Source organism: Rhodamnia argentea, chromosome 10 (assembly GCF_020921035.1).
Source record: "Rhodamnia argentea isolate NSW1041297 chromosome 10, ASM2092103v1, whole genome shotgun sequence".
In the NCBI taxonomy this organism is placed as follows: domain Eukaryota; kingdom Viridiplantae; phylum Streptophyta; class Magnoliopsida; order Myrtales; family Myrtaceae; genus Rhodamnia; species Rhodamnia argentea.
Window position 1 is genome coordinate 16,962,011 of NC_063159.1, and position 24,639 is coordinate 16,986,649.

Below are 24,639 nucleotides of genomic sequence, written 5' to 3' on the forward strand. Positions count from 1 at the left end.
TCAGATGTCGCGTGCTCATGCAATAGTATCTACTACGTGGATACCATCAAAGTACGAATTGCACGATCTTTTTATCAATGATCGTGATCGATCTGTGATTTCGATAAATCATGTTTTCTTTCCTAGGGTGGAGGGAAGATGAGGCCGCTCTTGTGTTCAATCTACAAATGAGCCATCTTCAATCATATTAACTCGGGCTGGAATCTACGTTGGAAAAACTTCCTAAGTCGATTAGTCGGAAGGCGCTATGGCAAAAAAGAAAAGGGAACAACATCGTCAAAGACAGGGACACGAAGCGAAGAAGGGCCAACGTTAGTACCGCAGGTTTTTAGGGGAAAAAAAAGGGAAAAGAAAATAAAACAATAATAGCCAATAATTAAATAATGACGGCACGGCACTCTCCCAATAGTTAGGGTTTCTCTGCATCTCTCTTCCCTCTCTAGCTTCCCTCTCTACAGTCTCGTGCTCGGCACGTCGCTTCAATCTCTGCTAATGCATCGTTTAGATTCTCTCTCCAGGTACCTCTCTCTCTCTCTCTCTCTCTCTCTCTCTCTCGCTCGCTCGTTCGCTCGCGCGGTCGTCTCCGTCAACGAAGTCATGAACAGTCCACGTGCTACAGCGGCGTGAGCGATGTTATTGGGTTGCTGACTAGATTGAACGACGACGGAGACGGTAGTTGCAGTGTGTTTTGTTTTTTTCTCATGTCTTGTCTCCGCAAGAGTCGTGTTTCCCCTGTTTCCTCTTGCCTTTCGCAAGCGGCCGAAGGGCGAGCGGCGCTGTTACGTACCTCACCCGGCTGAGGGGGAAGGGGGGGAAGTTTCGAGCTCGACAGTATTTCCATCGGTGGATGCTCTGTGAAATTGTGATTATTTAGGATATCCGTTCGGTTTTCCTTTTTCACTTTTTCGACTTTCGGTTTTTGTTGATCGTGGGTTATTTACCGCGGATATTTGAAGATGGTTGGTCGCTTAAAGTTAAAACTGTCTACCAATGTGGTTAGAGTCTGGAATGAAGATATGCATAGATCAGTTTAGGCCAATTTTGGTGGAAAACTATGCGTTACTTACCTTCTGGATCAACTAACATGTGTATATGATTTAATACATCCCGCCGAAATTAATTCACTTGCCGTGTTTTCTTTCAAGTAGATGCTGATGAAATTATAGCACGGGCTTGTTGCGCCTAATTAAGCGGGTAAGTATGCGCTATTTCTCGTCATTGGTTCACAGAGCAAATGGAGTGGGGGGAGGGATCATAATGGACACCGCATTCATTAGCTGCATGCTTTCCGTCTTTACATAGGACGAAGTCTATTTTGCCCAATATGGAAACTCAAAATTCAAGCATCGCAAGAGCTGAAGAACTCAAACTTCAAGCAAATGAAGCATTCAAGGGTAGGAATTTGCGCTTGCATTTCGCTTTACTTCTATCCATAACATCTGTATTGGGAGACTTGTGTATTATGTTGGGTTGCTGGTAATAATTGTGGTTTTTGCCTTGAATGGAATGTATCTGAATAAATTTTGCGCTCTTTCCCAGTTTTTCTTGATTCTAACCCTAAAGGAAGTATTGAGGACGAAGTAATTGATAGAATGGGTACTAATTAGAAGAGGAAGGAGTTTTCACTTATAAAGAAAGCTGGAAGAAAATGGTACTTATGCCAGTAGAACCTTATATGAGTTTTATATCTTCCTCAAGTTTTGAAACTTTTTTCCCCTCACACAATTATTAACTTCTATTCTTTGAGAAGTGGCTTCTATTTTTTTTTTTTTTCTACTTATAATGACCTGTGTCAACTTCTTCAAATGTAGCCCACAAATATGCGCAAGCTATTGATCTGTATAGCCAAGCAATTGAATTGAATGGTGAGAATGCTGTATACTGGGCCAATAGGGCACTTGCTCATTCTAAACTGGAGGAGTATGGAAGTGCCATACAAGACGCTTCCAAGGCTATTGAAATCGACCCTAGATATTCAAAGGTGTGCATCAATCGAAGAATGTTATGCTTTTCCCTGCGATTGCACATTTTGTTCTCTCTGCTGATGGCTTCATGTACTTTTTAGGGCTATTACAGACGGGGTGCAGCTTATCTTGCCATGGGGAAATTCAAAGAAGCACTCAAGGATTTTCAGCAGGTATTTTACTCTTGTCAACTTTTCTTTTCAATACCTGTTTTCATGCTGGGAAAGTAGCAGTTGAATGCATTATAAGTTCATTCTCAGAAAATACATTAATTCGGTCTGCGGTTGTTTATACTCTTTGGCTTGATTTTGTTGTAACTGATTGGCATTTTTTTTTTTTCAATTGTGAAGAATGGGGGTGCTTTCTATGCTTCCTTTTTATAGAGCACAGGTATTTGTGACACATCCTGTCTTGGAATAGGTTATCCAGCAACCGTCATCCACAATCAATGATTTGATTAAAAATCGCATCACTGCGACATTTTGGAGCTTTGGTCTGTGATTTATATGTGATTGATGGATCTTATAATAAAATAATTTCTGACAGTTGAAGGTCGTCTTTATATTCAAGAAAGGATGAGTGACCCTAAAAAATGATCCTTTGTTGAAGCTTTTTGTCACCTTGATGTCACCAGGATTAACGAGCCATATATTGTTAAATTCATTGTGCATTTATAAACAAATTTGTTTTGTAGGTTAAAAAACTCTGTCCAAATGATCCTGATGCAAGCAAGAAATTAAAGGAATGTGAAAAGGCAGTAATGAAACTCAAATTTGAAGAGGCAATCGCTGTACCACAATCTGAGAGGCGATTCGTAGCAGATTCGATTGATTATCATTCTATAGGTACTTTTTTTTTTTATTGAAAAAGGAATTACTCTATATTTTCTATGTTATATCCTTTGTTTTTATTTACTTCCTTATGCTGATTATGTCTCCACATGTTTTAACTTTGCAAGAAGTAGGCTTTTTTTTATTTTTTATCAGTTAAGGTTCCTTGAAAATTGCATAGAGGCTCGCAAAGTTAAATTGCCCTTTTTTATGGTCAAGTCTTCTGGATATTTATACGGGTTTGTATATTTGAATGTAACTTGCATTTTGAAATGGTATTATTTGTCTGTGGTGCTGCTTGCCATCTGAAATTAATATCGTGTAATGTTAGTATGGGGCGGGAAATTACTGAATTCTAAACAGTAGGGATCCATAGCAATGGAGGGATATTAGGGATAATTGGTTATCCTTTTTTAGCGATTGGTATGGTTCTGTGAACGAGAGAAAGTTTTGATGAGGAGCAGGGTAAAATTGGGGGAGTTTGAAGTTTCTCCTGAAAAATCACTTATGTAGAAGTCTGCCTTGTGTACTGGGAGCTAAATATTTGATTTTTAGGAGAGAAGATTAGTTGGTTTGGTAGTTTAAGTTTAATGCATTCTTGTTTGCCTCCTTTCCCACTGAAGTCCACTAAACATTCTTTGGGACAAGAGAAGTAGATGAAGTAAACACGAAGTTTCCCTCTGATATTTGATTGAAAAGGTTATCAATTTAGGTCTCATTTGAAACCTAAGAGGGGAAAAGCACCAATAAAGTTATCTTGTTCTACAAATGGGTGGTGCACTACTTTACTGGTATGATCCAGCTATTTAGCCCAAAAAAAGAGCTTTGAGAGGGTTAGGCCGTTGGAGTTATGTATGCAACAATTTCAGAACCTCTATGGTTTAGAAGTTGTCAAGAATTATGCTAAATTTATCTGAAGATTTGAGGAATGCATCAAGGATATCTTTGGGAATTTCACATGTCGGGTTTGCTGGAATACGTGGTGGCGGCATAGGGGTGACATTTTTAAAGTTCTCACGGCCTACCAATGTCATTCTGTTTCTATCAGAATCGTTGTATCTTTAAAGTTTGAATCTTCGATAACCTGACGAATCATAGTTTTCCCTGTCAAGAAATATTGGGGAAGCACCCTATCTTGGTCAAGATCATCTGAGAGCGAAACTTAGTAAAAATTGCGGAATGGGATGGATAATGGATGGTCAACATCTTTTTTGGGAAACCTAGTATCAATGAGACCATAAAGAAAGCTTTCCTTAATTCGATGATGAAATATTTATTTAGTTGTTAAATCGCATTAAGGAGTACCACTAAAATATTTTAAATATTTTTATCATTATAGGAACGGTCCCCAATTCATCATCTTTGCCCACTCAAGCGGCTGTAGCTTCTGTAGCAGTTGCAATTGTGGCGGCAGTGGTAGTGTTGGTGGGAACTGCAGCGGCTGCAGTTGTTCTGATGCTGGTGGTGTGTCTAGGGGCCTATTGGTGGGGTTATGGCGGTGGCCTCTTTTCTAGGAGTTCAGATGTTGACCTAGGTTTGGGTCCATTGAGTTTTGAAAATACCTGATTGGTCATTCTTCTAACTATTACTAACAGAAAGATCTGCATATTTTGATGTTAATCAGAGGATAGAAAAGCGGGCTTTGAAATTAGAAAATGGAATTCTCTTGTATGTTTCCTGTTTTTCATTTTTTAGGTTTCTTGTGTGATCATCGGGCATCTTTGAGAAGGATGATATGCTTTATACTAGATCGATAGGATGAACATTAGTATCCTTTTGTGATGCAATCAAGGTACTTGTTTTATGTACAGTGGTTTTTTATGCTTAAGTTAGCAGTATGCAGAGGCTAGTGTCTTAGTAAATGATTCTTCATACCAAAGTAGAAATGCACGTGAAAGGAGATTTGGGACATTCATAGTTTTTATGTTTTCTTTTTTAGCTGCTTCTTGCTCCAAGGTAGCACAGTGATAATAAAAATTGCGGTATTGGTTTTCTTTTCTTCCTTTCCTTTTAAGAGACATTCCATCAATTCAGCCTCAAAGTTTGATATTGGCGGGGACTTCTAGAAAATTTGAATGGTTCATTGTGAATCTGAATATTGTCCTTCCAAAATCTCAGTTATGCTGTTGAGGTTTCTGTATATGTGAACTTTTGAAATATGTAACATGACATTGTCTTTTTAAATGTGTTTCCTTTCCGACTTTCTTACATTGTGCAACTTATAAGATATGATTGGCTGTAGTGTCTCTAGTTTTTGCAAAATATGCCAGATATGCAATTATCAGGAGTCCTGTGTCCTAGGAGTTTATTTGGCAAAGATTGATTTTTTCATGGATGCAGACTTCATCAACTCTTTTCCTATCATTCTACATAACAACTGTAATTTCTTCACTTTTTCTTTTTCTGTTTGTTCTAATGCAGATGTGGAGCCACAGTATTCTGGTGCAAGAATAGAGGGTGATGTCGTCACGTTGGATTTTGTGAAAAAGATGATTGAAGATTTTAAGAATCAAAAGTGCTTACACAAGAGGTATGTTTGGCAACAATAAATCGCTAGTCAAAATTTGTTTTGGTATTTCCTGTTCTCAGCATATTGCGGTGCTGCAGATATGCGTTCCAGATTGTCTTGCAAACAAGAGAGATGTTGCGGGCATTGCCTTCTCTTGTTGATATAGATGTTCCTCATGGAAAACACTTCACTGTTTGTGGTGATGTACATGGTCAGGTAATTTTCCTTTACATTCAGCTTCCTAAACCTTATAGATTTGATGGGCGGAAAACAGTATACAAAAAGTTAGCACACAAGCTGGAGTTCATCTGAACATTCATGAATATTTTATTGGCCGGTAGAGCATGCACAAACATTTACTTTGGCAAACTTTACTCCTGAGAAGGCAAGGGAGAGAAGAGCTGGGGTGGTGTTTCTGATATCTCATTTACCTAATGGATGTAGTTCTGTGCCAGCGAATGGACCTTGTCATGCCTCTGTTGGCATGAATTGCTTGGTTGCTGAAGTTTTGCTGAGCTGAAAACCCTGTCTTCCTTTCTGACATTTCTTAATGGTGGTGATGTTGACAGTGAGTAGGACATATAGGATATTCTGACAGTAGACTGGTAGAGAAGTCACTTGCGGGAGAATGTAGGTGCTTGGTAAAGAAAACGGATGGAAATAGGCACGTAGGGAATAAGTTTACTGTGTACTCAGACGGCCAACTGAAAGGATGTGTGATAATGTTTCTGTATCATTACCTGCTTTGGGGAATAGGTTCCTGATGCCCTTATAAACCATTGAGCTTTATTTTTCCTCCCAAGTTGGTGCTTATATCGAGTGGAGATGATGGTCAATTGTGCATAGGGTGTAAGATTGATTCAGCACTCTATTGGCTTTTGCATGAGAAGGTTTCGTCCACCCCCCTTTTCCTCTCCTTTGCTCTCTTCTTCCGCGATTGGAAACTTCATCCCTTTTTCTTAGTGCGAGATTTTAACCTTGTTACTGTGGCTTGGTTGCTGTAACATCTTTGAGATAATGTCTTTGATATCTTTATGTTGAACATTACTAGACTGTTGAATCACTGGATTGTAAGTTACTGTTCATTTACCACCGTAAGTTAAATTTACATTGAGTAAATATAGAACGTTTTATTCTCATTTTCCGTGATCGCTCATATTCTGTAATTGCTTGTGTTGCTTCTTGCTGAAAATTGTACATCTACTTGGTTTACCAGTGCTAATTAATTCTTCATGTGCAGTTCTATGATCTTTTGAACATCTTCGAGTTGAATGGGCTTCCCTCAGAAGAGAATCCTTACCTATTCAATGGTGACTTTGTGGACCGAGGATCATTTTCTGTGGAGGTGATCCTTACCTTGTTTGCATTCAAGTGCATGTCTCCATCAGGTAAACCCTCTCTAATCATGCTTTCAATTTATAATAGTATCGTTTTCTCCGGAAGAGTAGCTATGTCATTTGTTTCTGTTCACAAAAGTGCCTTCTTATGGACTCACGCTTTCGTGTTTTCTTCATTTCCCATCACGCATTATTCTACGCATCTTAACCTCTATTGAAGCCTATTATAACCAGTGCAAACTGCAAGGCATATTTCTTGTGGTTTAAGATCTAAGACTTTTTGAACTTTTTTCAGCTATATATCTTGCCCGAGGAAATCATGAGAGCAAGAGCATGAATAAAATTTATGGCTTTGAGGGAGAAGTTCGATCCAAGTTGAGCGAAACATTCGTCGAGCTCTTTGCAGAAGTGTTCTGTTGTCTTCCTTTGGCGCATGTGATAAATGAGAAGGTTTTCGTGGTTCATGGAGGCCTTTTTAGTGTTGATGGGGTGAAGCTTGCTGACATCAGGTCAATCGATCGGTTCTGTGAGCCTCCTGAGGAAGGTGAGTTGGCGCGTTCATTACCTTTAATAGCCCGTAACAATCCTTTGTGCTGGGGTTTTCTGTCACAGCCCCAGATCTCTCTCTGTCTCGGTGCCTGTCCCTCCTCACTGTCCTCAAGCCATCATTATCCAGCATCTTTTCCTGCAAATGAAGAATAGGAGGTTTTTGAGATGGTCTGTGCCATTTAGATAACTTTTGCTTTATATGTTATTATCTGATTTTGTCAGGTTTGATGTGTGAATTGCTTTGGAGCGATCCCCAACCATTACCTGGGAGAGGTCCTAGCAAGCGGGGTGTGGGTCTTTCTTTTGGTGGAGATGTCACCAAAAAGTTTTTGCAAGAAAACAACTTAGGTATTATTTACCGTGCTTCAGCTTCTGTTTTCCTTGTGCGCGTGTGGCTCCTCCTTGCTAAGCTTGTCAAATTTCTCTATCATTTTAGTGACTTGACTCCCAATCTCCTCAACAGATTTGGTTGTGCGATCACATGAGGTGAAGGATGAAGGCTATGAAATTGAGCATGATGGAAAGCTTATTACAGTATTTTCTGCTCCAAATTATTGTGATCAGGTACTTGGATATTCTGAATTGTTTCGCTTTGTTCTGTTTGCAACAGTGGAGTATATGAGCAGCAGTCCTGTCTCTTTACTACTGCCGTGACTATCGTTGAGCTATGTGCTTTCTCTATTTGTTGATTTAGCCAAAAAGGAAGAAAGAGTCTGTCTTGGTTTTATCTAGTTATACATATTTTTAACCAATTGATTTGACTTTCTCTCAGATGGGTAACAAAGGTGCTTTTATTCAATTTGAGGCCCCTGAGATGAAGCCCAACATTGTCACATTTTCTGCAGTGGTCAGTTATTCATTTGACTTCCCCTTCTGTGGATTTTTTACTTTTTCACTAGCGCATGGTTGGCTCAGGAAAGACCAAGTGCCCCCCCATATTAATCCGAAAAGAAAATGAGATTGTTTTCACTAATTTGTTGGATTCTTTTGACAAAATTGCAGCCGCACCCTGATGTGAAGCCGATGGCATATGCAAACAACTTCCTCCGTATGTTCTCGTAGTCTGCAAATCTGACTGATAAATGCAAGATTGCTGCAAGTACGACTGTATGAATCTGGATAAGCAGAAGTGCTCCTTGTTCTGGGTATGAGGTGCGATTTCTTTCAGCTGACGTAATGAAGAGATAGGTGCCATATGGAAGCGATTGTAGCTTTGATGCGTTGACAAATTTTGCGCCCCTTTTTTCCATTTTTTTGACTCCTGGAGTCCCCGAGGCGGGATTTTGTGAGAACACATAGTTGTACTGAGGGCGTCTCTTGTAAATTATATGGCTTCATTTTGGTCTTTACTGTCCGACTATTTGAACTATCATAACGTTCTCTTTTCTTCTTTTCTTTGGTCATTTGAATTGGAAAATCGAATAAAGTTGCAATTCTTTGCTGAGTTGATGTTTTATTTGGTCCCCACAAGCGATTTCATCTTCTCTTTGCTTCAGAATGGATTGAGACTCTGCTTAGGATTTGGACCGCGAGGAAACTATGCAGAGAAATAATTCCCCTCGTCCAATGGAGCATCGGCTTTTGCTTGAGGGGGGTTGTACTCGACTTTTGTTAATGTAATGCTTAAGAAGAGGATTCATCTGGGACTTTGGTCTTTTTTCGTGAGGATACTGACTGAATCTTCAACAGCTTGAACAATATTGTGGAACAAGGATTCTACATCCAAGAACAATTATGTGATAAAAATATGCTTTGCCAAGCAAATTAAAAATAGAAAAAAAAAACCACAATGGTGGTAGTGTTACTTAGACCGCAAGGTTGAATACTACCAAAGTAAAATCCAGCAAAACTGCAAAGGCGAGTTTTCTGAGAGAACTCGAAGCACCAACTTGTCAAATGGAGGACATTTCAGAGGAAAGACCGTGCCGGTGGCTGACAAGTCAGCTCATCCTAGAGACTAGAGAGAGTAAGCCTTACATAGAGTAAGCCATCAAAGTACCTTACCCATTGCACTGATTGTAGTTGATGACAAAAGCAACATGAACTAGAAGCCTCGGCGGTCCATTTGCACCTCAACCAAGTCGCGGCCCACTTGCTCAAGGTGGAAGAAGTCGTAAACTCTCGGTAGGCTGGAAAAGGTGAAAGCCTTCACGCAGTTCCTTCCTTCTGGAGACACAAGAGGTTGAAACTCTTGTCACCCGCCCTGAATCCGACGTCTAACAGCAAGCCGGGCGTCTTCCGCCAGGTCTCCTCGCCGACGTGGCCACCTCCACTGCTGCGGATCACCACCCTTTGGAGTTCACTGCGCGCAGGGACGCATCAAGGCTTTCACCTCTTCCGGCTACCGAGAGTTATTACTTCCTCTGCCTTGAGCGAGAGTCGACCTCGTAACTCTCGATACGCTGGAAGAGATCAAAGCCTTCACAAGGCTCCTGCCGTAGTGCATGCTTGTGTAGCATCACTCAGTTCGTTATCGGCTGAAGACAGAAAGAGGTTGATCCCTGGTCGCCCGCCCTGAATCCGGCCTCTAACAGCAAGCTGCGCATGTTCCGCTTGGTTACCTCGCCGACGCGGATCACCCTTTGGAGGGTACCTTGCGCAGTAAACTGCGGGCAGGAATGCATTCAGGCTTTCTCCTCTTCCAGCTGCCGAGAGTTTTTACTTCCTCCTTGAGCAAGTCGACCTCATAACTCTCAGTACGATGGAAGAGGTGAAGTTCCTGCCCTAACTCGTAGTGCGTGCCTGTGTAGCGCGTCACTCAATCCGTATTGGCTAAAGATAGAAAATAGAGTACATGAGTGCCAAAATAAATAAATAAAAAGGGTTTTCAGATTAAAAGTATTGTAAATACTCAACGACATAATTGGTGGATTGGATACTTTTTTTTTTTTTTTTTTTATCTCGGAAATGGGTGGCTTGACCTTGAAAAGGCCACAACCACATAGTGAAAAAGATAGTCAAGGACGGTATAATATAAACAATAAATTCACACATCATTATCGCATGTTTTGCATAAAACACTTATTGATTGAGAGATTGTGCGGTCAGAAATAATATAGTCAAATTCTATAATGACATTTAATGATTTGAAGAGAGCGGCCAAGAGCATGCTAGAAGCACCACCACTTCACACTGAAAACGACCCTTAACAATCTGTACTTTTTAATATGAAAGTTAATAATATAATTTACCAAAACTAGGTAGTTTAATTGTAATACTAATAAAAAAAATGCATTTTATGACAACAGCGTAATAAATCTTATTAGACTATCGCAAAATAAAGGAAAATCTATTGTAGAATGTTTTGCATTTGGTCGTATACTGACGTCATAAATTAGCGAAATTCGATTTTTTTTTTCATTTTACATTCATGACTCTAAAATGCGCCCGTCCTTGGGGGTCCAAAATCAATGACATATCTACTGCCCGACTTGGCTTCATTAATATTTTTTTTTTTACGAAAATCTCTTTACATTATGCTAATGCCTCCATATAAAAAGTTAAAAAAATCGAGTAAGGTAGTTCGATGCGATTCCAATAACATCAATAAAAATCATTTATATACTTCAGTTGTTAAAAAACACGTCAACATATACAACATATCCGGGATGGGACAACCCCGAGATTGATCGATTGAGTACAACACTCCATTTATATATGAGATTGAGCATACATTATTGAAGATTTTCAAGATAAGGTGCGTTGATAAACAGGATTTTGGTTCGGGATGTGTCAAAAGCCAAGTAGCTAGTGTCGAACGTGATTAGTATATATCAAGAATGTCCATTTCCAAAAGACTAAAAGACCGATCACGCCCGTGTTGACAAGGGATTTTTCAATTGATTTCTGATCAATTTTTCGTTGTCGTAACGGGATAAATATAATATCCGTGACTATCGTTCGCACGCGGTATAAACTCCAATTTTTTTATTGCACACTTCATTTTTCTTACATTTTTTTTAAGTCGTACAAAGTACCTTCTGTCCATTTCCATGTTCATTTTTCTTACATTTTTTTATTGCTGGCTTCATTTACATGGACTCTTTTTTTGTCTCTTGTTCTCAGTTTAATTCAGTCCCCTTTTTCGTTTTGTCCTCTCGGGCCTTCTGCATTCATGTCTTCATAAGCTTCTCCACCAATATTCTCTGTTTATTTGTTCAGCTATTACCTACTTATTATTTTACTTATTTCATTGGTTTGGTAATGGATATATTCTGGAAGGCCTGCTTCAGTAGCTGGTGAGCTGGTGATGTCTGCAATTTCCTTTTTGCTTAGGCTTGTTGCTTTCAAAGCACATTAAGCTTGGCTCACGCTGAGTAAGCCTATCTTTTCTTGCTAAGAAGAAGGCTAGATATCGTGTGCGCTTGTGTAGGGTCTCCCGGTTTTGGTAAATTGATTTGTAATCATTATTAATCTCCTGAAATCCTTCAGAATAATAAAATACAGCAATATCTAGAGCTACTTCACATATTTTCGACAATCGAGCGACCGCGGTCATTGATGTGAAATTAAATCACACGTTTAATAAATTGGACCGTCGATAAAAATAAACGAGTCAATTGGACAACGAATGCAAAAGTTATCGACAACCAAATTTTGGTCAAAAGCACAGAATGACGTTGAAATTCGTCAGAAACAACAAATATCTCGACATAGAAAATTGTCCTACCAAAACATACCAGTATTTCGACCAAAAAAAAAAAAACACACCATTATTAACAACAAAGGTTTTGCGTTCGTATTATTTTTATGAGCTGAAAATTTAGAAAATTTTCCAAATGTTTCATCTCGACGAAGTGTCCAAGACAATAATATTAAGAAAAGAAAATCATGAATACCATAAATTTGTGCATCGCTCACTTGTGTGACCAATAGAGCTAGTTAAGCACCAATCCAAATTCTAAAATATAATAATCTTTCAACACAACCATCCTTTTAGTTCAATTCATAGAAATGCACTACAGACATTTTGCAAAAATTGAATTTATTTCATAAAGATCGAGTTGCGAGCTTTCCTTTTATTTATTTATTTATTTTGGGACAGAAGTTGCGAGCTTTCCTTGGCCAAAAAAAAAAGGGAGTAAATTAGACAACATATGAAAAAGTTATAAGGGACCGAATTTTGGCCAGTTTTTTTAAAAGAGAAAAATACAAAAGAAGTAGTAACCCAATATGAAACGCAAAAATTAATCCAAGATGCAAACTGTTGTGAAAGGTTGTATCCGTGAAGAACAAAGTGTTGGCCTTAGTAAGATTGGAAAGTGTATCAAAAGCTCGAAGCTTTGAAGATGGTGATGCGTTATGCTCTTTTCTAACGAGAAATAAAATTAGGGCGGCACTATTTCCATCCCTATAAGACTAAACTCACTCAATTTTCATCAAAAAGGCAAAACTCCCCAAAATCATTAAATTACAATTTAAATTGGTGGTTCCAAATTTATTTTAATTTCCTTTTTATTAGTTTTCTTGTATATTTATGTAGGATCTACCTACCATAATTAAGAATTTCATATGTTCAATTTTTGTTTATTAAAGTTTTTCCTTGTATGTTAAGGGCAATATTTTTTGTATGTAAGATATTACTTCCATTAGACCACTTCCAGAAAAGGAATAGAAATGAGTGTCATTTCCCATGGACTATTCTTTTAATGACTTTTCTACTGTTCCCCAGATTAGATAGAAGCCTGCATAACCAAAATATTTGTTTCGTCGAAAGGAGAAATTTTTAAGAAATCTAGTTCTTTTCTACATTGTCGATCAAGTTTATGGATATATTAAGTAGATGAAATTTAATTAAACCAAGCCATTGCATAAAGCAATAATTTTTTTAGAATGCCATTTTAGGTTAACAAAAATAATATCCTCTATGAACTATTTACACAAAAAAAAAAATTCAAAATACCTCATCATGCATAATAATTTTAGTGTACTCCTAGATATTTCTCTAACGTCTCAAATGCTTTGAATAAATATATCTCGCCAATATAGTAAGAACAAAATAAATTCTTTGATATAGTAAATAAAGAGACTTGACATATATTAGGTGAGCTCTTGAGATAAGAGGGACAAAAAATAGAGAAGTATGATGAAGAAGATCCTTTTCAATTTTATACTATATCAAAGAATGTCTTTTTTTCTTATTATTAACGAGTTAATTTTACATGGAGCATGTAAAATGTTATAGGGATATCTGAAAATGCTTAATTATGGTAATTATCCTAAAGAGAAAAGGGGGAAAAAAAAAGGAGGAGTGTGGCCATAACTTGTGATTGTAATTGAAAATTTGATGGCAGTTTTGTCTTTTCAGTGTTAAAGTGGTGGATTTAGTCATTTATGGGGGGTGGAAATAGCGCCGCCAAAAAATTATTCACAGATTAGGTCTCTATACAACAATTATACTACCTTGGGAAAGACTTTAAATTTGGAAATACATTACTTGTGAAATTAGATCCCTCAGAAATCATGGAATCGGATTACCTAACAGTACATAGTACTGAGATTCCCACTTTTGCCTCTATATATCTCTTCAGAAGGCAACATTTGAAGTTTTGGAAACTAGGGGTAACACTGTAGCATATCTTTCTAACGTTTGTGTTATACTTGGTTTCGACATTCATATTCGTTTAACTTAGAATTTGTGCAATCAAATTCATTTATTATTGACACCGGAAATTTCCTAATAGTGCACTAATTTGGCATTACAATAGTTAGAAAACTATAGAAAGGATATATATACTCAGTATATTCGCAAAAAAAAAGAAGAAAAATAAGAGGAAAGCTATGGAAAAGAGACCGACGAGAGGGCTACGAAAAAATTAATAAGCTAATACTTATTGGTCGATTGTGAGCCACATACGAAAATTATGCCACGGGACAGTCATAAACACACCAAAGGAAATATCCCATGGTAAGAATTGGAGCAAACAGTCTCTCGATTTCGACTATATATATACTCGAATTTTCATCCTAGCATTTTTCTTGTACTAGGAAAATCTTCAATAGTATTCATGGGCCTAAGGAATAAATCACGGGCTAGCAAATGGTAATAGAAGCCCACTTAGGCGTCGAACTCTACAAGAGTCCTTCGACTTAAAAGCCCTAGCACAGCCGAATTAGGGTTCTTGGTCATTCTCACTCTCCTTCTCTTCCTCCTCCTTCTCCATTAATGGGGTCAAGTATTGCCGGTGGTCCCGATTCTCAATTTCCAGAGCTAGAGACCGGACTAGAGGTCCCAAGAACCGAACCGACACCGGCTTGGTCCGGTTACTAGGCCGTTCAATAGAATCGGTAAAATGGAAATAGAAAGGAAATATATTTTTAAAAAAAGGACTTGTACAATATTCTCGTGATTCAAATGAAGAAGTCCATGTCACAATGAATATCGAATACAATGTTCGATATTGTATAGAGTTATGCAAATCTCATTTCTACGTTTAATATTGCATTAATGAGAAAACATTTAATTGGAAATTTTTCTCCATGTGCAAATCACTTTCTTTGCCTAGAATCTCATTTCTACGTTTTTCAATTGCATTTTAAAAAAATGAAAATTTATTGATTCGGGTGGGCGGTCTATCGGTCCGGTTTCCCTAGAATTGGGAACTGGACAGTCGAACATCGGTTTCATATTAAGGAACCGAGGACCAATATCCATTCCCTCTTCAAGATTGAAGACTAACCATGAGAGCCCTATGGATAATAAGGATAGTGTCTTATTGATCTTATGTATCGCAAGCGAGCATCGTGACCGGAATGTACATAGCATTACTTATAATCAGCAGAAGAAATTCATCTTAGTTCGATTAATTATTAAATTCTAAAGAATATTGTCATGAAATTGGGAAAGTTGCAACTTGATGGGTTGCTATTTTGAAGTTTTGCATAATTGAATGCCCACAAAGTATGCTTAACAACACAAAACCCAATATCTCAATCAGGAGTTTCCCGTCCCCAAAAATAAAAATAAAAAAATAAAGAGCACCCGACTTCACTTGATCCGACCCAGTTGTCGAATCTTTGGGTCGGGCCGCACCGAATCTTGACCCATGGGCTGCGCCCGGGATTCAGCACGGCCCACTCGTTTCGTTCCACGTGTAACCCTCAGCATCAGTAACTGTAATCCTAGTCCCGCACCCGATTTGAGGTCCTCCATCGTCGTTTTGAGGAAGGCGGGGCTTGGGTTCTCTCTCTTTCTGCTGCTCGTTCATGGTTGGCGAGGACTGGTGCCCTCTCCGTCGTCGTTTTTGCTTAAAGAAAAGACTCCCCTTACATCATTTGATTCCTGGTAATCCTTGCGCTCTACTTTATTACTCCTCCGTTGCCGTCGTCGTTTTTGTGTTGGAATCTCTCTGCTGTCTCCCTCGCCCTGTACATCTTGGCTAGCTAGGGTTTCTGCGGATTTTGGGGGCAAAATCGAATTGAGTGCGAAGCGTTTGAGCATTTCGACCTGGCTTAGCATTGAGTAACGCAGGAGCCCCCACCGGAAAGCTCGGTTTTTTTTTTTTTTTTAAAGCTTGTGGACCTTAAGACTTTGCAATCTGTTGGAATGGGCTGGTTGATGAATGATTATGTCTTTAAGGATTTCATTTAGATCGCAATGATGAATGGAGCTTAGGATTTCGATTTGATAAACTGTAAAAATGGTTTGAGTAAATGGGGGCCTAGCATAACGGGGATATTGCATACTTTCAGAGCTTCCATGTGCAGTGATTGATTTTCATACGTCCAAGTAGTTGACCTCTTCTGGGATTGGAGAAAAGTTCAAACCCTTTTTCCCCCCTCCCATTTCAGTTTTATCTGCTAGGCTTTTTTTGGAGCTCTAATAAAGATGTCATTTTTAAAATTGAGATTTTTGCTGGAAATTCTGGACATGCTTCAAGTTACAACCATGCTTCTCGTGCGTGTAAAATTATCTTTCATTTTCAAGACTAATTATTCGGGTCTGTTTAGATTTTTTCGAGAATGCGGCATTCGTAATAAGTAAAAGAACATATAAAACAGATAACGGAAAGACAAGGAGAGAATAAGCAATAGGAAGAGCTTTCGGGAAAAAAAAAAAACGGTTCATGCATTTTGCTGGTCATAATTCTTTTTTTTGTTTTTTGGGTTCTCTTTTATGAGCCTGATAGAAACAAAACTCGACGTATTTTTCTTTTACCAATGAGTTTCCTCCTTAGCACTTAAGATGATATAGCTCGAGAGAAGAACTACACTGCACTAATTCCTTTTTGCCCCCACTAAACCGTAGAAGTTAATTATCTGATACTGGCATGACTTTATCCGAATTTCAAAGTTTCCCCCATTAATTTAGTGCAATTGAAGTTCAATTTGATGAAGCGGTACTTGTTAAATCATGACTTTAAATCTTGCGATAGTGGACTAGAACGGTGTCGAAATGCTTGACCGATCTGTGGTAGGAATCTGTGATTGACAAATTTCTATTGATGCTCAGGTGATTGAGATAGAAAGGCAGATCTTCTTCGGTTAGCCATTGCCTCGAGTACCTATTTTCTGCATCAAGTGCACAGAAGATCCATTTTCAGTAAAGTATCACCTCCGAAGATATTCATCCATCGAGGTTCTTAATTATAGTAATTCCAATAGAATCAACTAATCGTCGCTTATTTGCTCAGATGCCTCTAAGTAACTCAATATTTTTGCTCCGTACATTAGGGTTGTCTGATTTCAAACAACCTTCAAAACAGGATTTGCTAATGTTACTTATTGGTTGTCCTGTGGCATTTCGTTTTGTCCTCCCCCAGACTACTTTAATATTTTGACATGGCAATGTTATTTGTGCTATCAACTGTGGCAACTTCTGATGAACCCTTTCTTCTGAGGATTGTGGAAGGAATTTTTTGTTTTCTGAAGAAATACAGAGGTCTGTGGACTCCCATCTTTTGCAGAATATATCTTTGCCCTAGTACCTTTAGGTCATGAAGGATTTTCAAGTTAAGTCTGTTTTTAAGCATGGATAATTTGGACCTTAGAATTTTTCCCTTCTATTGAATTCCGTGACCCTGCAATGTGCAGACTTTGAGGATTTTCAGATATCTTGGATGAAGTAGAGATCATGGAAAGGCTCTAGGGAGGGAGGGAGGGAGATTGTTCTGTTTGTTCCTATGCTCACTGGATTAGAATTGAGCTCCATTTCTCTAAATTCATCTTTATGGTTATTCCAATTGTGGGAGAGAGGAACGTATGTGCACTAAGAATTTTAACTTTGATTTATAGCCAGGCATGCTCCTGAGGGTTGCAAAATCTTAGGATTGTTGACGTTTAACTTAAAAGTCATACTAATATGCTTTACGTGCTGGTGTCTGATTGGGCAGGAAGTTAATCAATGGAATCGATGGAAGCAGTGGTGGCGGAACCCAGTGCAATCAACCCTGGTCCTATTGACGTATCTGTACTTTATGATCAAGATAAGCATGTCTCATCAGCAGTTTGGGATGGACAGGTGTAGTTCATAATATTGTCTTCACTGTCTCGTGATGTCAACTTTCCTAATGTTTTGACAGTTATAATTAATTCATTTAAAAGCTCATGTCCACTAAATTGTGGTAATTCCACATTATCAAATGATGTTCAAATTTCCACCCAAAAAAAAAAATGATGTTCAAAAAGTGAAGGCAGTTTTTGGGGAATTTGTTGTAAGCAAAAGATTCTGATCACAGTTTCGTAGTAGCTCCTTTTAACCAAAAAACTATATTTAGTGAAGCGAGGGTAGTGCATAGGGAGACGCCACAGCTAGTCATGTTCCTCACGCATCTTTGTTTTCAATCGGCTCCTTCTAGCATGTGTCAAAGAAGCTATCTAGAAGGCTCCATTCTAGATGTTATAATTCTCACTTAGAACAACTTTGAAGAACTTTAACTTGCATCTGTTGACCTCAAAAAAAAAAAAAAAATTGCATCTGTTGCAATTTTTATATACTTGCAGTACATTGACAGATGGTAGGAGACTTAGCAAATTTAGTTTAAGGATAGTTCCTGGCAACTGAGAAATTCCATGCATAAAGAAGCTATGGCTTCATTTTATGAATAGTATATTTTTTCTGTTTCACATGGGTTTATCTTGTAATTGCGTTGCTACTTAGGAGCGTGGTGCACTAAGATGTCACGAGCACACATCAAAGCTGGATCAGTGGAGACTCACAACCAAACAGATGGAGTTAGTTGAGAAGGCTGGATTTGGGTACTTGAGGTTAATTCCTGCTATCAGTCTGGACAATCCGCTTATCTCTGCTTTAGTTGAGAGATGGAGGAGAGAGACAAACACCTTTCACATGAACGTTGGAGAAATGACAGTAACTCTCGAAGACGTCGCTCTCTTGCTTGGACTTGCAATTGATGGAGACCCTGTCATTGGAATCACATATACATCTTGCAATGTCGTCTGTGAAAAGTTCCTTGGAAAAGCCCCGGAAGCTGGGTATGCTAGCGGTGGAATGGTCAAGTTAAGTTGGTTAAAAGAGTTTTTCTCTGATTGTCCTGAAGATGCTCCTCTAGAAGATATTGAGTGCCATACACGTGCCTACCTGTTATACCTGGTAGGAAGCACCATATTTTCCACTACTACAGGGAACAAAGTCCCTGTAATGTACCTGCCATTGTTTGGAGATTTTGAACAATGTGGAAAGTATGCATGGGGTGCAGCGGCACTGGCTTTCTTGTACAGAGCACTGGGGAATGCTTCTCTTGCTTCTCAGAGTACTATCAGTGGCTGTTTGACCCTTCTCCAGGTTATTTGTAATTTCCTATCTATTTCACCATACATTCCATTGTTATGACAGGTTCAACTGCAGGTGAAGCTGAAGATTAGTTTCATACTGTTGATAAAAGCTTTGCTACATTTTAAGATGCATATTCTCCTTAGACTTCATATGTTGTCATGTGACCTTTCTTAGTTTGACTTTGCAGTGTTGGAGTTATTACCACTTGGATATTGGGCGACCAAAGCTCAAGCTTGATCCAGCCCATGATTGCTTTCCTTATGTACTTTGGTGGAAAGGAAAACAAATTGGTCCAACAGCCAACCGTGATGTCATTTACTATCGAAAGGCATTGGATGCCTTGAAACCATGTGATGTAAGTACCACGTTTGTTTCTTCCTCCTCAAACTTGTGCTATATGATTTTATCATTGATGGATGTTGTGGAGTGAAGAGAATTCCAATTACATTGGTTCTAGGTGGAGTGGCTCCCTTATAGACATATGGACAGTAGAGTAATACCTGAAGATATTAAAAGTAGTCTTAACCTGGGAAGATCGAAGACGATGTTGATATGTTTCGACAAGGCTGAAAGACACCTTCCAGATCGTTGCTTAAGGCAATGTGGAATGCCTCAGCATATTCCTGAGGACGTGCCGCAGTGGCAAAGAAAAAATCGTGGAGTTGATGGAGGTGTAGATTTGTCAGGGAAGATGGAATTCGAGCTTAACGAGTGGGTGAATCGCAGACTTAATATTGCGGAAGGTGATCATACCGTACATGAGAGCGAATACATGCAGTGGTACCTAAAGATTACTCGTCGATTTGTGGGCAGGCCCATCTCACTTTCATCGGAGTTCCAAAGAACAGTAAGACTATATCAATAAAAGTAAGTCAATTCTCATTGAACAGAATTTTAACTTTCTTGATTGCTATATCTCTGCAGAATTCTGGTTTAAGGGACATAGCCCACATTGCCGACACATTCCCGATAGAGGGTCTAGATCCCCAGCAGGTAGAATCAATCTCAAGGATCAGGTATATTGCCCATGAATGTCTGAGGGGCCAGGTTGAAACCCCAGTCATTGCATCAGCTATCCCAATAACAGAACTTGGTAAGAGGTTAAGGGGTAAGGAAAAGGTTAGAAGGAAGAGCCTTGTGAAACGAAAGCACAAGGATGAACCAATGGATTGCGATGGAACCAGTGAAGATGATCGGTCACAGTTTCATGGTGCAGTTATAAAAGTTGATGAATTGCCGTTAGAGCCTACCGAAATTGACAACACTTCACAGCTATGTAATTTGGACACAGAGGACCATTCACAGATTTGTCTTGTGTCTGTTGATGGCGATCATGTGCAGCTCTGTACCGTTGCAGATGGAGAAGCTAATCATCAACATCCATTTCAAACCGTCGGTGACCTCACTGATGTGGAGCCATTCCATGGAGTTGAGAATGGTGGGTCACAGCTCGATGCCATGTCTATAGAAGTTGAGGAATCACATTTTTGCAGTGGAAATAAGGAGGTCCTTAATCCACATTGCCAGAATGCAGTGGATGGGGCTGATGACTCGCACTTGTCGCATGTTGCTGGCGATATTGAATCGCAAACTGCGGTGGAGGTGTGAAATGCATCTTGAGTAATTGCAGTAAGTTGTTGGTGCTTAACCTCTTCATCCACCACTACATATAAAGAGTTCTCTTCATTACTTGTACATGCTTTGCTCCGTCTCGGTGCATGACTTGACCTCTCCCATTTCTACTTTTGATAGGCATCACAAGTCTGAGTCGGGTTTCTCACGTACTTTCTTAGCCACGTTAACAGAAGGTGATCTCAGCTGTGTACACTCTGACATCTACAATAAGTTGGCCGACATATATGTTCTGCGCAATACTTGAGGCTGTGGTCCTTCAACAGTTTTTGCTGATAAACAATATCAGCATCAGCTTTATTTGAATGCCAGGGAGAAGCTCGAGTTTCAGTCTTGAGAGGGTAGTTTTGTTTTAATCTTTTTCGTTCTTTCATAAGCTGCTATGATTGATATACTAGGCGGTAGACAAGCTTTTTGTAGGAGCGTTAGCAGCATGCATCCGCTTGTTTTTATATTCAAGGCATGCAGAAAGGTTCTGTACATAGCTCCTCTTGGTTAGTTGTGGTAGGGTGATATATTTGTAACAAGGGCATGACCAAGGCAATCTTCCCTATTACTATTCTCTACACTAGTGATGAAGAATTCATTTTGTTATTCATTTTTTTATTTTTGGGTTTGGTTAAGCAAAGGATTGCTATTCATACTCCCATCGAACTATTTTGGCTTTGAGGTGGATAAATCTTCTGTAGTTTCTCCCCTTATGGAGAATAGGTCTTCATTTTTTGGATTTTTGCACTCTACAGCTAAGTTAATTACTCTATAAAACTACTGATCTTTATGTTTTTCTTTGAGAGACATTGCTCCAGTGCCCTGTCAATTTAGATACCTGTTGTCTCTCTCCTTTCATCGGGCTGCCACACAACCTAGAAATTACCATTACTGAAAAATAATGTAGAAAGTGTTGGCAGGGACCCCAGTGTCTGAGGGAGTGGTACAATGTATGACCATTGCAGGTTCTGCTAGATTTGTCTGGGAAGTAATTCACTTGAATTCAAGTTCAACTAGTAAAAAAGTAAGAATGTAATCTAATGTCCTAGCTTGCATTTGTTTTCTTGTACTGTTTCCGCAGAAGCCACGCATATGCGTATTAAATGAAAAGCAGTGGATAATTGGAAGTTTTGAACTTGAGTCGAGCTTGTGCTGACCCCAAGCGAGGTACGCTCGAGCAACGGATAGTTCGTTTCTTTTCCTTTGCTGACGTAGCTTTTTCGATAACAAGTCGAAATCGGGAGTGAATAGGGTGAGAAGAACAGAGGGTCGTTTTACACATGAAAGTCGAAGAGAGATTCGTATTGAATAGGATTACGGGAGGACTTTAAAAGCTGGTTAAGAATCTAACCGAGGAAGAGAGAGACATTGGCTAAAATGGTCTTTAACACCCAAAACTGTAGTATCTAAGTCAATTATCACTTTATTGACGAAAAATTATCAAGAAATTCTTAAATCTTTTATATTTGTGTTAATTTTATCTATTTAACCGGCTGGCGCTGATATGAATGATTTCTAATCTTTTCTTTTTGCTTCCATTGCGGTTGGCAAGAGTCACCAGCTAGCTACTGAGCGAGGCCCGCTAAGGGCGAAACAATTTGCAGATGCTCGAAAGCTTTCGCTGTGATGGGCATTGTTCCCGTGATGATCTCTCCCTCGGACACACACGCACAAGGTCTCGGGGCTTTAATCATTCTCACGTGTCTGAAGAAGTGAGACAAGGGGGTGTCTAACTTTTCCCCATCCATTGTAGACCCTGACCATACCTTGGCTTCAAAAATCTCACTCATGTCTCATGAGTCATGACCCCACCCATCTTTAATCAAAACTTGCCCCACCTATCATTTCAATCACATCCTCTCTCTCTCTCTCTCTCTCTCGTCAGATGAAATGAAACCCACTTCTCTTCCAAAAGTCACTCCTGCTTTCACCGCAACCGACCACAGTTCAAATCCTCCGCCACAATGCTCCCGTCTCCCTCGCTCCCTCCTCCTCTTCTTCTCCTCTTCCTCGTCGTGTTCCTCTCCTCGCTCCTCTCTTGTTTCCCTTCTCTGTCCATCAATGCCCCTCCAAAGACCACCGCGCCGCCGCCGCCACCACCGCCGCCACCGCCTCGTACAAGCACTAGCACTCGAGCAAACACCATGCTTCCCTCGGAATCCGAGATCCTGTTCAAGATCATGGAGTCCATGTCCTCGGACCAAGACTGGAGAGCCTCGTACCCGCACCCGTGCGGGGCGGGCTCGTCCTGGCCCGGAATAGAATGCAAACCCGGCAATGACAACCGCCCCCACGTCTCGAGGCTCGACTTCGGCACACTCCCTAACCCAACCTGCAAGCCCACGGCCACCTTCCCTTACCTCGTCTTCTCCCTCCCTCACATTGAATCCGCCTTCTTCTTCAACTGCTTCGCCCGCACCAGGACCACCCTCTCTGTTTCCCCGACCCGGCTCCTCAATTCCTCCCTCCAACAGCTCAGTCTCAGATCCAACCCTGCTCTCGTCGGTCCAATCCCACCCCAGATATCCTCCCTCAAGTCCCTGGAAGTCCTCACGCTGTCCCAAAACCGCCTCACCGGTTTCATCCCGGTCGAGCTGTTCAGCCTGAAATCTTTAATTCACCTCGACTTGAGCTACAACCTGCTCATTGGCGCCATACCTTTCCAAATAGGCAATCTGAAGAACCTTGTGGGCCTTGATATGAGCTACAACTCACTCGGAGGCTCGATCCCGAGCACAATTGGCCAACTGGGTCAGCTTCAAAAGCTTGACTTGAGCTCAAATTCACTCATAGGTGGAATTCCTGACACCATCGAGAAGCTGAACTCTCTGGTCTTCATAGCCTTGAGCAACAACCGACTGAGAGGAAAATTCCCCACTGGAATGTCAAAGCTGCAGAATTTGCAGTACATTATCATGGAGAACAACCTAATGAACATACCTCTTCCTGTAGAGTTCGGCACGCTTTTGAAGTTGCAAGAGCTGAGGCTTGCCAATTCAAGTTACTCAGGGACCATCCCTCCTAGCTTCGCTCAGCTCATGAACTTGAGCACATTGTCTCTCCAGAACAACCAGCTGACTGGCGAGATCCCCGTCGGGTTCGGGACTCTGTCCCACATATACCACTTGAACCTGAGCAGGAACTTTTTGACCGGCGTGGTCCCATTTGACGCCAGCTTCTTGAAGAGGCTGGGCAGGAACTTGGATCTCGGTGGCAATCGTGGGCTGTGCCTGAATCCAACCGAAGCATCCAGTGTCAAGATCGGTGTCAATGTTTGCAAGACCAGCAAGAACGGCTCTTTGATCGTACCAATGAAGCAATCTGAAGCTGCATCTCCCATTCTCGATTGGTTCTACCTTATTGGTGCCCTGGGTATTCCCCAAGTACTGTTTTCAGTATGGTTTTAGTGATTCGTCCCAGTCACCTCTTCACTTTCAGTCTTCTCTATCTCTCTCTCTCTCTCTCTCTCCTCTCGTTCCATTTCATTTTTACTTATTCATTAGTGGGTTTTATTTTAATTTGAAGGGCAGTTAGGTAGTAGATTACTTAGATCCTACTCCATTTAGCCAAAAAAAAAAAAAAAACATACTGTAGTATCTACTTCTGTACTGCCCATAAGTTAAAACTTTCCTTAAGATCTGTTAGTACCAATCTTGTGAAGAATCATCATCTTGATTCATTCTATTTTGAATCGGAAGGACTCCTGAAAGTTTCCATCTTTACGCTTCGCTTGCACTTTGGCCCTGAAGAATTAATGAGACTGGCCATCTCATGTGTCCTTGTGCCCATTGTTTAGGGAGCAGCGGAGCGAAAGCGATTCTCTCAAGACGTACGCAAGCGATCCGACACTAATTACACGCTAGACCTACGATGATATGATATTTAAGGATGCGAGATATTCCGCTATTCTTGTATTCTTCGTCGGCATCGGTGAAAATGGCGAGATTACATCGAGTGTTGGTGCTCTAATTCTCGTCTCACTTCGCACAACTAAGTCATTAGACAGGACTATCAAGTACGGCTTTCGCTAAGAGACGGGGCGATGAGCTCCATACATCATCAGCTCTTAGTAGCTCTTAATTGAGAGCTCGAATGC

At 40.0% G+C, this 24,639-nt stretch overlaps 3 protein-coding genes across 16 annotated transcripts; all 3 read left to right on the plus strand.

Moving 5' to 3' along the window:
* Window positions 1–363: 363 nt before the first annotated feature.
* On the plus strand, window positions 364–8,633 carry LOC115730203 (serine/threonine-protein phosphatase 5). Of its 7 annotated transcripts, none has more exons than XM_030660800.2 (15): window positions 364–518; window positions 1,149–1,194; window positions 1,303–1,394; window positions 1,812–1,981; window positions 2,066–2,137; window positions 2,659–2,809; window positions 4,134–4,328; window positions 5,216–5,324; window positions 5,402–5,519; window positions 6,544–6,691; window positions 6,936–7,184; window positions 7,412–7,537; window positions 7,653–7,753; window positions 7,962–8,036; window positions 8,192–8,633. In XM_030660800.2, the coding sequence occupies exons 3-15, from the start codon at window positions 1,325–1,327 to the stop codon at window positions 8,249–8,251; spliced, it is 1,644 nt and encodes a 547-aa protein (XP_030516660.2). In that variant the 5' UTR covers window positions 364–518; window positions 1,149–1,194; window positions 1,303–1,324; the 3' UTR covers window positions 8,252–8,633. The 7 variants fall into 7 exon arrangements, with proteins under 7 accessions (XP_030516660.2, XP_048127375.1, XP_048127373.1 ...); XM_048271418.1 differs by having other exon boundaries at window positions 1,149–1,190; XM_030660809.2 differs by lacking the exon at window positions 364–518 and adding an exon at window positions 564–716.
* Window positions 8,634–15,316: 6,683 nt separating this feature from the next.
* On the plus strand, window positions 15,317–21,148 carry LOC115730783 (protein MAIN-LIKE 2-like). Of its 8 annotated transcripts, none has more exons than XM_048271338.1 (8): window positions 15,329–15,473; window positions 16,641–16,735; window positions 17,521–17,648; window positions 18,288–18,932; window positions 19,111–19,278; window positions 19,381–19,770; window positions 19,848–20,552; window positions 20,676–21,148. In XM_048271338.1, exons 3-7 carry the CDS (start codon window positions 17,532–17,534, stop codon window positions 20,529–20,531), a joined length of 2,004 nt encoding a protein of 667 aa, XP_048127295.1. In that variant the 5' UTR covers window positions 15,329–15,473; window positions 16,641–16,735; window positions 17,521–17,531; the 3' UTR covers window positions 20,532–20,552; window positions 20,676–21,148. The 8 variants fall into 8 exon arrangements, with proteins under 8 accessions (XP_030517279.1, XP_048127295.1, XP_030517296.1 ...); XM_030661436.2 differs by having other exon boundaries at window positions 16,641–16,730; XM_048271340.1 differs by lacking the exon at window positions 15,329–15,473 and adding an exon at window positions 15,485–15,917.
* Window positions 21,149–22,406: 1,258 nt separating this feature from the next.
* LOC115730823 (receptor like protein 29) lies at window positions 22,407–23,980 on the plus strand. The gene has a single exon (XM_030661445.2). The coding sequence runs from the start codon at window positions 22,508–22,510 to the stop codon at window positions 23,948–23,950; it is 1,443 nt and encodes a 480-aa protein (XP_030517305.2). The 5' UTR covers window positions 22,407–22,507; the 3' UTR covers window positions 23,951–23,980.
* The last annotated feature ends 659 nt before the right edge of the window (window positions 23,981–24,639 follow it).

What these genes read in the sequence shown, in the direction of transcription:
- LOC115730203 (XM_048271415.1), top strand. Translation starts at nt 493, where the DNA reads ATGCATCGTTTAGATTCTCTCTCCAG. An exon ending in AGCAAATGAAGCATTCAAGG is followed by an intron (nt 1,395 to 1,811) that starts GTAGGAATTTGC and finishes CTTCAAATGTAG; the next exon opens with CCCACAAATATGCGCAAGCT. An exon ending in CAAAAGTGCTTACACAAGAG is followed by an intron (nt 5,325 to 5,401) that starts GTATGTTTGGCA and finishes GCGGTGCTGCAG; the next exon opens with ATATGCGTTCCAGATTGTCT.
- LOC115730783 (XM_030661419.2), top strand. Translation starts at nt 17,532, where the DNA reads ATGGAATCGATGGAAGCAGTGGTGGCGGAACCCAGTGCAATCAACCCT. An exon ending in ATGCCTTGAAACCATGTGAT is followed by an intron (nt 19,279 to 19,380) that starts GTAAGTACCACG and finishes CATTGGTTCTAG; the next exon opens with GTGGAGTGGCTCCCTTATAG. An exon ending in CATCGGAGTTCCAAAGAACA is followed by an intron (nt 19,771 to 19,847) that starts GTAAGACTATAT and finishes ATATCTCTGCAG; the next exon opens with AATTCTGGTTTAAGGGACAT.
- LOC115730823 (XM_030661445.2), top strand. Translation starts at nt 22,508, where the DNA reads ATGCTCCCGTCTCCCTCGCTCCCTCCTCCTCTTCTTCTCCTCTTCCTC.